The sequence below is a fragment of the Balaenoptera ricei genome, chromosome 9 (assembly GCF_028023285.1).
Source record: "Balaenoptera ricei isolate mBalRic1 chromosome 9, mBalRic1.hap2, whole genome shotgun sequence".
NCBI classification, from domain to species: domain Eukaryota; kingdom Metazoa; phylum Chordata; class Mammalia; order Artiodactyla; family Balaenopteridae; genus Balaenoptera; species Balaenoptera ricei.
The window spans coordinates 59,447,772-59,460,721 of record NC_082647.1 but is presented as its reverse complement, the minus strand read 5'-3'; the positions used below and the strand labels follow the sequence as shown (position 1 = coordinate 59,460,721).

The 12,950-nt window shown below is 36.2% G+C and overlaps 1 protein-coding gene across 12 annotated transcripts in view; it reads right to left on the bottom strand.

Annotated features, from left to right (window-relative positions):
* The window catches only part of PPP1R9A (protein phosphatase 1 regulatory subunit 9A), a 292,981-nt gene that overhangs the window by 68,552 nt on the left and 211,479 nt on the right, over positions 1-12,950 (bottom strand). For all 12 annotated transcript variants that reach the window (XM_059933861.1, XM_059933860.1, XM_059933865.1 and 9 more), the window contains one exon: positions 7,049-7,204. In XM_059933861.1, coding sequence (XP_059789844.1) covers positions 7,049-7,204 — 156 coding nt within the window. The remainder of the gene's footprint in view (positions 1-7,048; positions 7,205-12,950) is intronic.

The following is a 12,950-nucleotide window of genomic DNA, read 5'->3' as shown; positions in this document are numbered from 1 at the left end:
TGTAAGTTCTAATATTAAAATGATTAAAGTAAATATAAATGGGGTAAACTCACCAATTAACTGACAAAGACTCCTAGAGTAGTATAAAAGTAAGATTTAGGAATAGGCTTACTGAAGGAAACACAATTGTGCGAAAGGATACAGAATGGCTGAAAACAAAGAGATGGAAGAAATAGATACTGTGAAGCAGATATGAAGCAAAAGAAAGCCAGTGTTGAATTTTTACTATCAGACAAAATAGAATTTGGAGTAAAATGCATCATTAGAAACAAGGGAGATGTTACAATAAATCGAAAAGCTGTAGTAATCCTGAACATATAGGCAGCTAACAACAAAGATTTAAAATGTGTAAAACTACAATTGCTAGAATTATAGGAAGAAAGAAACAGCTGTAGCTGGTAATTTTAACATATGCTTTTCAGAATTAGTACATCAAGCCAACAAAATCTAAGCCACACTGCAGAGAAGACGTGTGTGTTTGTATTATTAATCTTATCCATATAAATTTAACTTATATAAATTTCATACCCAAGCACAGAATATGTGTGCTTTTTGCATACATGAGGAATATTTAAATACAACTATTTATGAATTCAGTTACAAAAGATGTCTTGAAAATTCTAAATAGCTACTATATGGAATATGTTTTCTGAATAGTGTGATAAAATTAGAACCCAATAACAAAAGGATAGCAAAATAAAGTTGATATGTGTGGAGAGTAAAATATGCCACTACATAATTCTTGTGTTAAAGAGGAAATTGCAAAAGAAATTACATCTAAATGACAGTGGCATTCTAAATGTAAAAAAAAATTGTGACATGTAGCTAAAGCAATATTCAGAAAAAAATTATAGCTTTAAATACACTTATCAGACTGTAAGGGTTATCAAAAGTAAATGTACCAAGTGCAACTGATTAATGCCAAAAAATAAAAAAGGAGGAAAAATAAAGATATTGGTAGGAAATAATAAGTATTTTTTAATTTAAAAAGAAATGTAAAGCTAACATGACAGACAAATTCTAGAAAAAAACACTGAGAAAAAATTGAAAGTACTCAAATAAAGAAAAGAATAAAAAGTGTAACTAGTTATAGATACTAAAGATTTCAGTATTTTAAAGCTATATTATAAAAATATAAGTTAATAAATATGAATGCCTAGAGGAAATATATGAATTTCTTGAGAAATACAAAATACCAAAATTGGCCCAAGAAAAACTTGAAAACTTGAAAAGACTAATAGCTATTATAAAAAAGTATTTCAAATCTTCCTCCACAAAGGCACAGATGGTTTTACAGCTGAGTAATAACAAACTTTCAGGGAACAGAAATTGCGATCTTATGCAAGTCATTAAGTGTCTCCTATAAAAGTCATTTCAGAAAATAGAAAAACAGAGAAGACTTCTTAACTTATATTGGAGCTAATATAACCTTTGTGGCAGCTTTTGATTAATCCACTCTAGTTAAGATTTTCTTAGGTGACGTTTATATAATAGAGGGGACTATAAAATTTGAGAGAGGGTCAGAAAAAAAGGCTTGAATTAAACAGATACATTCCATAAACTTGGATTAAAAGAGTCAATGTGATAAAAATGCCAGTTTTCTGCAAGTTGATTTACTATCTTAATGTAATTACAGTAAGAAAATGCAAGGAAGTTTTTTCAAGGGAGTTAAAGTGATTCAAGTGTTTTCTTGAATAAGTTGAAAAGTAACGGAATTTCTGAAGAAAAGAGTTAGATGGATCTGACCTATTCCATCAATGTTTTATATATATTCTAACAGTACGGCACCAAAAATTAATGGGAAAGTGGAACACAATATGAAGACCAAAAGCAGTCCAGAGTGTAAAGGCACAAATACTGTAGATAATAACGCTGGGCCTCCAACCAGAAGGAAATGGGTAAATGAGCGTTTAATAAAAGTGCTAGCCCCCTTGTCAGCTATTTGGGAAAATTAAATTAGGGAGCTGTCTTGTTTATACAACAAATTCTAGTATATGCTTGATACCATTCATTCACCAAATATTTAACCACTAACTGTATGCCAAGAGCCGTGCAAAGACTGTGGGTACAGTATTCAGCAAAAACAGAGGAGCTTAGAGTCTAGTAGCAAGATACATAATGGGCAAAAAGTAGGAATGACTGAGAGAATGTTAGTCTAATTTGCTTTGCCCAAACAGTGTAACATACACTTTTGCTTGAAATAATGTAATTAAGAGAACTCTCTGTAATATGAGACTTTCTACAGACTCCAACACAAAATGACTCTCCACCTCCACCCCAGGTTTTGTGTATAATCTTGTGAAAAATATCTAACACTGTACAGTATTTGGGCGTGTATGTTAATCACATAAAGAAATTTCAAACTGTGGTAGTGGCAGTGTACAAGATACAAATCCTGTGACAGAGGGCCACACAGTTGATACTGAGTAGCAATCTCCTGAAGAAATAAATATATTCATATGTTAATTATAAAACAAAAGAGAATAAAAGGATTAGAAGTGAAATGATGTAGTATTTGTCTGTTCTAGAGGTGGTGACAAACCTCCAATTCTTAAAAGCCAAAATTAAAACTACAGATTTGGTTACTCTGGCTAAAACTAAATCAGCCATGCTATATGGAATGGGTCCAGATCATGGAGCAGCCTACACCAGCGTCAGCAGCCATTTTCTGTAAAAGTCCAAACAGCAAAGAATTTAGGATTTGGAGGCCATATGGTCTCTGTACAACTACTCAGCTTTACTGTTGTAGAATAAAAGCAACCACAAACAATAAATAAATGCATATCCATGGCTGTGTTTGAATAAAGCTTTATTTACAAAAAAAGGCAGCAGGCCCAATTTGGCCAATAGGCCATAGTTTGCCAACCCCTGGTCCAGATCACGCAGCTGTCTGTACTATGGCGTCAACTTCAAACAATATTTATGGAGCACTGAGTCCTTGGCTCAATTCAGAAAATGGAGGTTATAACCTTCCATATACTATTTCTGCTTTTTAGGCTCTTCAGCTTCCATTAAAAAAATGTGTACCCTATTTCCAGCTCAATTATCTAACAAAGAGTAGGGGTCATACTTACCTGGCAACACGGAAGAGCTATATAATAGGCTTTTGCCAGGGTACACAACCTTGTCCTCACTGCCTCAAAGTTGCATTGAGAGTTACAACATTCAAGGAAGATTTTTTTTTTTTTAGATTCCACATATAAGTGAAACCACATGGTATTATTCTTTTCTTTTTTTTTTTGATTGGAACAAGAATTTATTTGAACAGATTTATCAGAGGCTCACCAAAATCACAACAGCATTGACCACAACTGCAACCACAAACACAAAACAAACAAACAAAAATATAATACTTCAGAAGACCCTTGGAATTCCATGGGCAGCTATCAAGGACATTTGTGAATGATCACAGCTTTTTATTCCTCTATTTCTTTCATTAGATGTATGTCAGAAGATGGGAAGGTGAGTGGACAATAACAAAGAGACAGACTAAATTGAGAGTGTTATATTAATTAGCGCAAAATATGTGAGGATTACCCAAAGTGTAGCAAGAATGAGATGAGGAAAACAATACAAGCTACAATCAGTAAAATCAGGAATATAAGCAAGGCAGGGGCATCTACTGAATATGACTGAGTCCTCTTAGATTTCATAGAAGGTCCTAGGGTCTTTTTTTTTTTTTTTTTTATACAGCAGGTTCTTATTAGTTACCTATTTTATACATATTAGTGTATATATGTCAATACCAATCTCCCAGTTCATCCCACCACCACCCCCCCTTTTCCCCCTTGGTGTCCATACATTTGTTCTCTACATCTGTGTCTCTATTTCTGCCTTGAAAACTGATTCATCTGTACCATTTTTCTAGATTCCACATATATGCATTAATATACGATATTTGTTTTTCTTTTTCTGACTTACTTCACTCTGTATGACAGTCTCTAGGTCCATCCACGTCTCTACAAATGACCCAATTCCATTCCTTTTTATGGCTGAGTAATATTCCATTGTACATATGTACCACATCTTCTTTATCCATTTGTCTGTCGATGGGCATTTAGGTTGCTTCCATGACCTGGCTATTGTAAATAGTGCTGCGATGAACACTGGGGTGCATGTGTCTTTTTAAATTATGGTTTTCTCTGGGTATATGCCCAGTAGTGGGATTGCTAGGTCATATGGTAATTCTATTTTTAGTTTTTTAAGGAACCTCCATACTGTTCTTCATAGTGGCTGTATCAATATACATTCCCACCAACAGTGCAAGAGGGTTCCCTTTTCTCCACACCCTCTCCAGCATTTGTTGTTTGTAGATTTTCTGATGATGTCCATTCTAACTGGCGTGAGGTGATACCTCATTGTAGTTTTGATTTGCATTTCTCTAATAGTTAGTGATGTTGAGCAGCTTTTCATGTGCTTCTTGGCCATCTGTATGTCTTCCTTGGAGAAATGTCTATTTAGGTCTTCTGCCCATTTTTTGATTGGGTTGTTTGTTTTCTTGTTATTGAGCTGTATAAGCTGTTTATATATTTTGGAGATTAATCCTTTGCCCGTTGATTCATTTGCAAATATTTTCTCCCATTCTGAGGGTTGTCTTTTCTTCTTGTTTATAGTTTCCTTTGCTGTGCAAAAGCTTTTAAGTTTCATTAGGTCCCATTTGTTTATTTTTGTTTTTATTTCCACTACTCTAGGAGGTGGGTCAAAAAGGATCTTGCTGTGATTTATGTCAAAGAGTGTTCTTCCTATGTTTTCATCTAAGAGTTTTATAGTGTTTGGTCTTACATTTAGGTCTTCAATCCATTTTGAGTTTATTTTTGTGTATGGTATTAGGGAGTGTTCTAATTTCATTCTTTTACATGTAGCTGTCCAGTTTTCCCAGCAACACTTATTGAAGAGACTGTCTTTTCTCAAGGAAGATTTCTTAAAGAACAAACAGTTCATCTACTCTTCAGATAATATGTATTATTGGGCCAAATCAGAGCCGAAGAGAAACAGATTATACCACTTCCTCCCACTCAGTCACTTCCTGCAGAAGAACTTTCTTTTTCTGCATTTTTCTTTGGTTTGAAGATATCAGTTAATCTAGAAAGACTTTATAAGAAATGGGCCTAAGATAGGCATTGCTACTTCTACTATAAGAGAATTCTAATCATTATATAATAGTGTACTTCATTGTCACTGGGACGTTGGTTTCTGATTTAGAACTAGGAATAGTCATAAATCATCTGAAAAACCTATGTATTTTGCCTCAAGGACTCTGTGAACTATATAAATGGAAATGGTTCAACCTGACTAATAACAATATGTGGAAGAGAAATGGGCACTCGAAACCACTGGGTGACATAAATAAATTTCTGTATTACCAAGAAAAGCCATTCTGGTGGCAACTTGGCATTAAGTACAAGTCCCCAAAATAGTCATATTCTTTGATCTAATAATTCCACTGTAAGAAATTATCCTAAGGATAATTTATTGCAATATTTATTGCAACATTACTTTTAATAATTTAAAAAGACCTAGAAACAAAGGATATGTTCCAAAACAAAGAATTAAGTAAATTATATAAGATCCATAAGATGAAACAGTAAATAAGCATCATTTATGGAAAAATATTTGATGACATGGGAAAACCCTAATAGTACACTTTTAAGTATCAAGAACAGGAATTTAACACAGTATACATCCTACAATCCCAAATACCACAATACTGGGATTAGGAAAGAGTTTTTGGCATTTATACAAATCTGTATTTTCTAAAACTCTATAATGAACATAAGTTGTTTTATTTAATAAAAACTTACATTTGAAAAGTACATTCACTTTGACACTGGTCTCACAACTATAAATTTGTCATAGGGAATTAAAAAGGTAAGTCAATGTACTAGGTGTATTAGGTAAAACATGAGAACATATAAAATTGACCTGTTTATAATACATCAAAATTAGAAATTATAATAAATTTATAAATTATAAATCTACAATTATATTTCTTGTTTTTCATGAATAGGAGAATATATTTTCCAAGTGGTCAAGTCCCTAAGAGACTCGCAACCAGAAAACAATGGTTTTCAAGTCTCAGTGCTTCAGGGTTATTGTGGGGAGGCTGTAAATAATGACATACTTATCTCCAACAACGAAGGATGTTCCACAAAGCAATGAAGAATAAAATGCTTGTGGACCCTTTCATCACTGTTTCTGTTTTACAAGTTAGGGTTCTGAGAAGTTAATTTGGAAGAAGAGTTTTTGTGGTTATCTGCATTCGCCCCCTCAAGATCCATTCCTGGCCCTTTTCTGACAGCTCCTGCCTCAGGAGGCTAATCTCTTCAGATTTCAAGACTGAATCTCCCAGGCTCCCCTGCCTGGGTTAGGCTGATGGAAGGCATCAACAAGCGGACAGAAGGGTCTTGGTATATACCTTACCCCCAGGATGTAGTTTTTAGCAGTGGTTGCATCTTACAAAGCTGCAGGTGTTGAATGGCCCTCCTTCAAAAAAAGGTAATCTCTTTCCCTCTTTACCCATTAAGCCAAAAGATGGTAACAACTTCCCCTGTGGCCGGTCCCTCTGCACTGCACCATCCCTTGGTAGTTCTGTTAACTCTACTCAAAGTTCATTCGCTAAACTTTCTTCAATTAAACCACTTGGGAATATCATCTGATCCCTGTTGGAACCTTGTCTATTTTAGGAAAAGAAAAAAAAAAGCCTTTTTAGAAATCACTGCCTTTGAGGAAAGCCAGGTCCCAAAACTTTCGTAAAGCTTTACAAATATAACCTTGACACGAAAACTGCAAATTTAAGCTATAGCTTGAAACTATGGAACAGACAAGTTAAAAACTGTCACTATGACAAATAACAAGCATTTAAATTAATGATTGTGGAATGAGATCTACTTAACTTTTGCCTTGAAATTCAATGAGATTCAGGACAATCTGTTACTGAAAGGCTTTCTTTAGAAAACTGATTATTCTTCATACACTTTTCAAACAAATATATATACTTAATAATGAAATGGACAGCTATAGAAAAATATTTTGCAGATCAGCAACTTACCTCTTTGAACTTGTGACTGAGCTTGCTTGTGTCCAGGTCTGACGGGGAAAACATGTCCTCATTCTCAGGCAGCTCGAAGACTTCAATGGCGATGTCACTGCCAGGAAGAACAGGTCCTACCTCATCCTCCTCTTCATCTGTGGCATATTCTCCTGTCTGAAAGGAAGGGGATTTCAGAAATCCAGCTGTCCTTACCCATGTGGAGGTGGGTTATTTTAAACTATTTTACAAAAGAGAAATAAAATATGTCACCAAATGGTAAAAGTGTTAAGTAGGCTTTTGAGTCAAGCATGCCTCATTCAGCCAATGTTACAAACAAATGTTAGTTCAAAGATCCAAAGTGACATGTCTATGCCATTTATAAGTGCATTTCTAAGAATCTAATAGCATCAGCAGTATCTTTAGTAAAGCAACAAAATCTTTATTTTAAATCAAAGTGTTTGATGTTTTTACTAAATAAAATTATGTTGCTAAGGGAAATAAGTAATTCCTTTAGATTCCCACCACCTGCAATGAATAAGTCACCCAATATTGACAGCAGGGAAGAAGGAAGGGGAGACCAAAAGATTCATCGAGTTGGAAAGGACCTTAATTAAGCCTTACAAAGGTTTAGTAGATTGATTCTCCTCAGTTTTAGAGTTCAATCAGCTCTGTTTCATTTGTTTGTTTAACTAATGTGGTGGTTAACTAGTGACCTAAAGGATTAACCAAAGGTTTCTAACTTACAGCCCACACAGGTGTATTGCTTTGCCTATACAGTACTACTTTAATAAATCTCAGCATTTTGGCAATGTTAAAAACTTTCACCTAAGATTCTAGATTTCCAGTTTTCCTTGAGAAAGCCAAAGATCTGGCAATATAGGCACATTACGACATGACAACCACTGGCCAGAGTCAGCAGTCGTTGTCCCTTTACACAGGTACACTTTCTAATACACCCTAACTTCCATAATTCATTATTCTAAGCTGTTAGCATCACTCCTTCGTGATACCCATGGGCCCCTGTAGGTATATGAGTTCATGACCCTTGGAATAAATATTCCTCCTCACCACTAAGTTCCTTAACATTATTAGAAAGCAGCTCCTCTCCTGGCAGCATCAGGCTATGAGACTCTAATTCAAAATAATTGTTTGAAATCTATACCTTCTGATATAATTTAAAGATAAATCACTGAGTCACAGTGTTGAAAAACAAAGTTCATTTAATTCACCCCTGTTCCTTCAGGTAGTATTACATTTAATACATAAAACAGCTAGGGATTCATATTGCCTTTAAAAAAAAATTTCATAGTGTACTGAGTGATCTATTCCTTTGATTAAAGAGGCTTAGCATCTGACTGTTATTTTTTTCTTTTGGTTCTACACCATATTCTTCTTGCTAAACCTGAAACGGTATTTACTTGACTATGTTTGCAAATGAAGGAAATCCAATCCTTAACCTCAACGTAATAATTCCTAATTTCTGGAAGACCATTAATGAATTGCCGTCTGACTTCTCTCTTTCAAAGTAAAATAATTCTAGTTTCCTCGTAGGTCTCATTCTCTGTAATTGTCTTTGCGCCTGTACTCTGACTTCTCTCCAAGCTCTTGGTATTTCTCTTAAATTGTGGTGTCCAGAAGTAGATACAATTTCTATTAAGGAATCTGGCGGGCACTGACCACGATGAACAAACAAAGGATGCCTCAGCATCCTCAGACTCTTTTTCCACACACAGAGACTATTATCATGAAGACTCTGACTTTGGTGGCATTTGTGTATAGAAGTAAGGTCAGGATATTTCATATAGTGCAGTGATTTTACATGTTAGTTAGAACCCCCCTTCCCCCGCACAGCGCAAATATAATCAGCAATGCTTTGACTGAAAGGGAAAGAGGTGGATGGCCTCCATCTTTTTTTTTTTTAATTTTTTTTATTTTTGGCTGTGTTGGGTCTTTGTTGCTGCGTGCGGGCTTTCTCTAGTTGTGGTGAGTGGGGACTACTCCTTGTTGCGGTGCGCAGGCTTCTCATTGCGGCGGCTTCTCTTGTTGCGGAGCACGGGCTCTAGGCGTGCGGGCTTCAGTAGTTGTGGGACATGGGCTCAGTAGTTGTGGCTCAGAGGCTCTAGAGCGCAGGCTCAGTAGTTGTGGCACACGGGCTTAGCTGCTCCACAGCATGTGGGATCTTCCCGTACCAGGGCTCGAACCCGCGTCCCCTGCATTGGCAGGCAGATTCTCAACCACTATGCCACCAGGTAAGTCCTGGCCTCCATCTTTATACTATATAGCTCATCAGCACCTGGAAACCTAGGGGTCTTTAGAAACCAATCTGAAGGGAATTCCCTGGTGGTGCAGTGGTTAAGAATCCACCTGCCAATGCAGGGGACACAGGTTGGATCCCTGGTCCAGGAAGATCCCACATGCCGCGGAGCAACTAAGCCAGTGTGCCCCAACTACTGAGCCTGCGCTCTAGAGACTCTGAGCCACAACTACTGAGCCCATGTGCCACAACTACTGAAGCCCACGCGCTCTAGGGCCCACGTGCTGCAACTACTGAGCCCACGTGCTGCAACTAGACCCAATGCAGCCAAAAATAAATACAATTTTTAAAAAAAGAAAGAAAGAAAGGTCTGAGGTCTTCTGCCAGCGTTCAGTAGGAGGGGCAGGATGGGAATAAAGACGCAGACCTACTACACAATGGACTTGAGGACACGGGGAGGGGGAAGGGTAAGCTGGGACGAAGTGAGAGAGTGGCATGGACTTATATATACTACCAAATGTAAAATAGATAGCTAGTGGGAAGTAGCCGCATAGCACAGGGAGATCAGCTCAGTGCTTTGTGACCATCTGGAGGGGTGGGATAGGGAGGGTGGGAGGGAGGGAGACGCAAGAGGGAAGAGATATGGGGATATATGTACATGTATAGCTGATTCACTTTGTTATAAAGCAGAAACTAACACACCATTGTAAAGCAATTATACTCCAATAAAGATGTTAAAAAAAATAATAAAGAAAGAAAGAAAGAAACCAGTCTGAAAATGTCTAAACTGTAAATATCATTCTAAGTGTCTTTGGCACTGGCAGGGCAAGGTAGCTGAACAGTGGGGCTGGTTGGTTCCAGATTGCTTCCATTCGTGGTATGATTCGTTCCCATAAACCTTAAAAGGACTCTAATTCCAGACTTGGTATTTTTTTTGTGTGATATTCTGTAAATTAATTCATCTCCTATTTATACATATTTTTAGAACTAATAGGTACTTTATGAATCCCAGTGATGTTAATTAATAGAAATGTAGCAAGGCTGGCAAAGTGCACAATCTCAAGATAACCTGATGAAAGTTTTGATTTAGAGATATAAAACTCTGTGCTTATTTTTGACCCTATAGTTACAACTAGCAGCAAAGCCGGTTATTATGAAGGCCTAAGCCAGGTACATAAAATTCACTTCTATATCAAATCAATTTGATGACTATCATGAATGACTCAATAAAATCTTAAGTTAAATTTAAAGTCTGATGACAATGCAGCACATTTTAAACATAAGAGTTGAACTGAACAATTTGATTTCCCTTTGCCAGCTTGAAAATAGATACTTCTTCACCATATCTAAGGGAATGAACATAAGCATGTGCCTAGGAGGGGGCCTAACCTATAACAGGATCTTAACAAACATTTTTAAAAGAATAAATCCAAGAACGCCAATTGCATTTACTTGGTAATATCTATAACCTGCTAAGGAAGTTTTCAATAATATCAAGAAAATGCACTGCAAAGTCATTTGATGAGAAGGCAGCATTCTATCACATTTATTTTTTTAATGCTCCTTTTAGTGAATAACAGGATAAGGGTTTGTACAATATATACAATTCTTACCTCTAAGTATAATTCTGGCTTTGTTACCCATTTGAGTCATCAAAATTATCTCCATAAATGTAAGTTATTAATAATTCTTTTGATTCTTTTACTTTTTTTTTACTCTACCGGTCTCTCTCCTCAAAACCCAAATCACCTGCAATTCTGCTAAAATTTTTTATCTTTCATTTCATCTTTCCATTTACTAATGTTTTCTGTTTCTAATTAGTCTCATAAGCATCCTGAGGACAAGATGTATATTTTACTGTCTTGATTCTACTTATTACTTACTAGAGACTCTGGATAGGGTGTTTAAAAACATTACATTGCCATTCTCTCTCGCAGATCATTTACCACTCCCATCCTAAATAGGCTTTAGAATAAAGGGTGCATTTACTACAGAACCTCATAAACACCTGGAAGTTAAAAAGTTACATTTGGTAGACTTAGAATATGTGTTCTTCTGATTCTTTTATCTTTGTGGAAAATGGACATTATTTTTATGGTAGTCTGCAAATAAAATAAATTACATGGAATGATAGGTTAGCAGAATTTCATAAACCTCAAAATTAAATTGGACTGAATCTGACATTTACAGAGGAAGATGGACAATGTTGTACCCCCCAAAAGTTGCTACAATGAAGTATTTCCAGTGGTATCCAGGTCCTTCTCTTTATCTCTTTATTCTGAAAAGATTCAGCATCTTTCAAGTAAACAGAGACTCCTGAAAGTTCTTCGTCCCAACCTGCAAATCCACTTTAAATGAGGCAAGAATAGTTCTTGCCTTTTCATCTTCTTGTCTACCTTCTTGATTAACATCTTATACTTTTTAATGGCTTCCCAAAAAGGGTCAAAAAAAAGAATAGTGATTGTTTTGTAACTTACTATGTGCCCACCACTGTACATTCCTTAAAAAACTAACTGATATAGGTATTACTATACCATGTTAACTTGAGGAAACTGAGGTTCAGAGACTTTACCCAAGGTCAATTAGTTATGTTGCTGAAGCTACACATCTAACATATTCCAAAGCCCATGCTCTTTCTTCTATGCTATCCTGCTTACAGTCTACAGAACTAAAGCTTTGTAGAAAAAAAGATGGAAATACATTCCTTTCATTTTTCTCCAACCAAAAACCCTGGTGCATAATCCTATTGTGTTGAAATTCACCCTCCACATCTTTGAACATGATCATTCAGTTCACTTTGAAGACTTGCACCTGCCTGCAATGAGCTCCAAAGTTCCTGTCCTCTTCTTTTCTCTCATAATATGCTCACCCTGGGCAAGTGCATAGAAGTCCCCTTCAAAAGGTTTGGCTCACGGGCATGCTGACTGATGTTTCATGCACGCTTTCTTATATAAACCAGAACCAGAGCATATAATCTATAGAATTAATGCAGTGTCTTAAAATGGATGAAAAAGATTCTTGCAGGGCAAAATGAGTGCTAAAGTCCTCTAGATTTTTATGGTTTTTCTCTTTTACATTTCCTTCTCACATCTAATTTTCTTGAGCTACCAGTCTTCACTGAATCTTTGCAAAGCATTGTATCTGCTTTCATGGACACAACTTCCTTTATACTCATATGCTATTGGAGGATTTAATATTTTATTAAAATACATAATTACAATGTTAAGTACAACTGACAGGTTCTGCCTCTTCTGGTGGCTCTGGTGGGACCAGAAGCATGTAGACATATCAGAGCCTTGAATACTCAGGAGGGCTGTAGATCCCAGTGTAGGTTTTACAGAAGGAACAGACAGTATCTGTTACAGTGGTGAGTTAAGTGGTGACCAATTAAAGAATCTTGGTTTTGAAGTCACTTAGGCCTGGGTTCAAATCCCGGCTCTTGATATTGGTAAAGTTAGTTTTCAGATCTAAGTTTCAATTTCCTCATCTATGAAGTGAGGATAAAAATAGTTCCTTAGTATAACAAGCTTGTCATGACATTAAGTTAGGTGGTACCTGTAGAGTGTTCAACACAAGGTCAGGCACATGGCAATGCTCACAATAAGTGATCACTGCTGCTGCAGTACTTATACTACAATAGCTACAGGCTAAAGGCTTCATCAGATC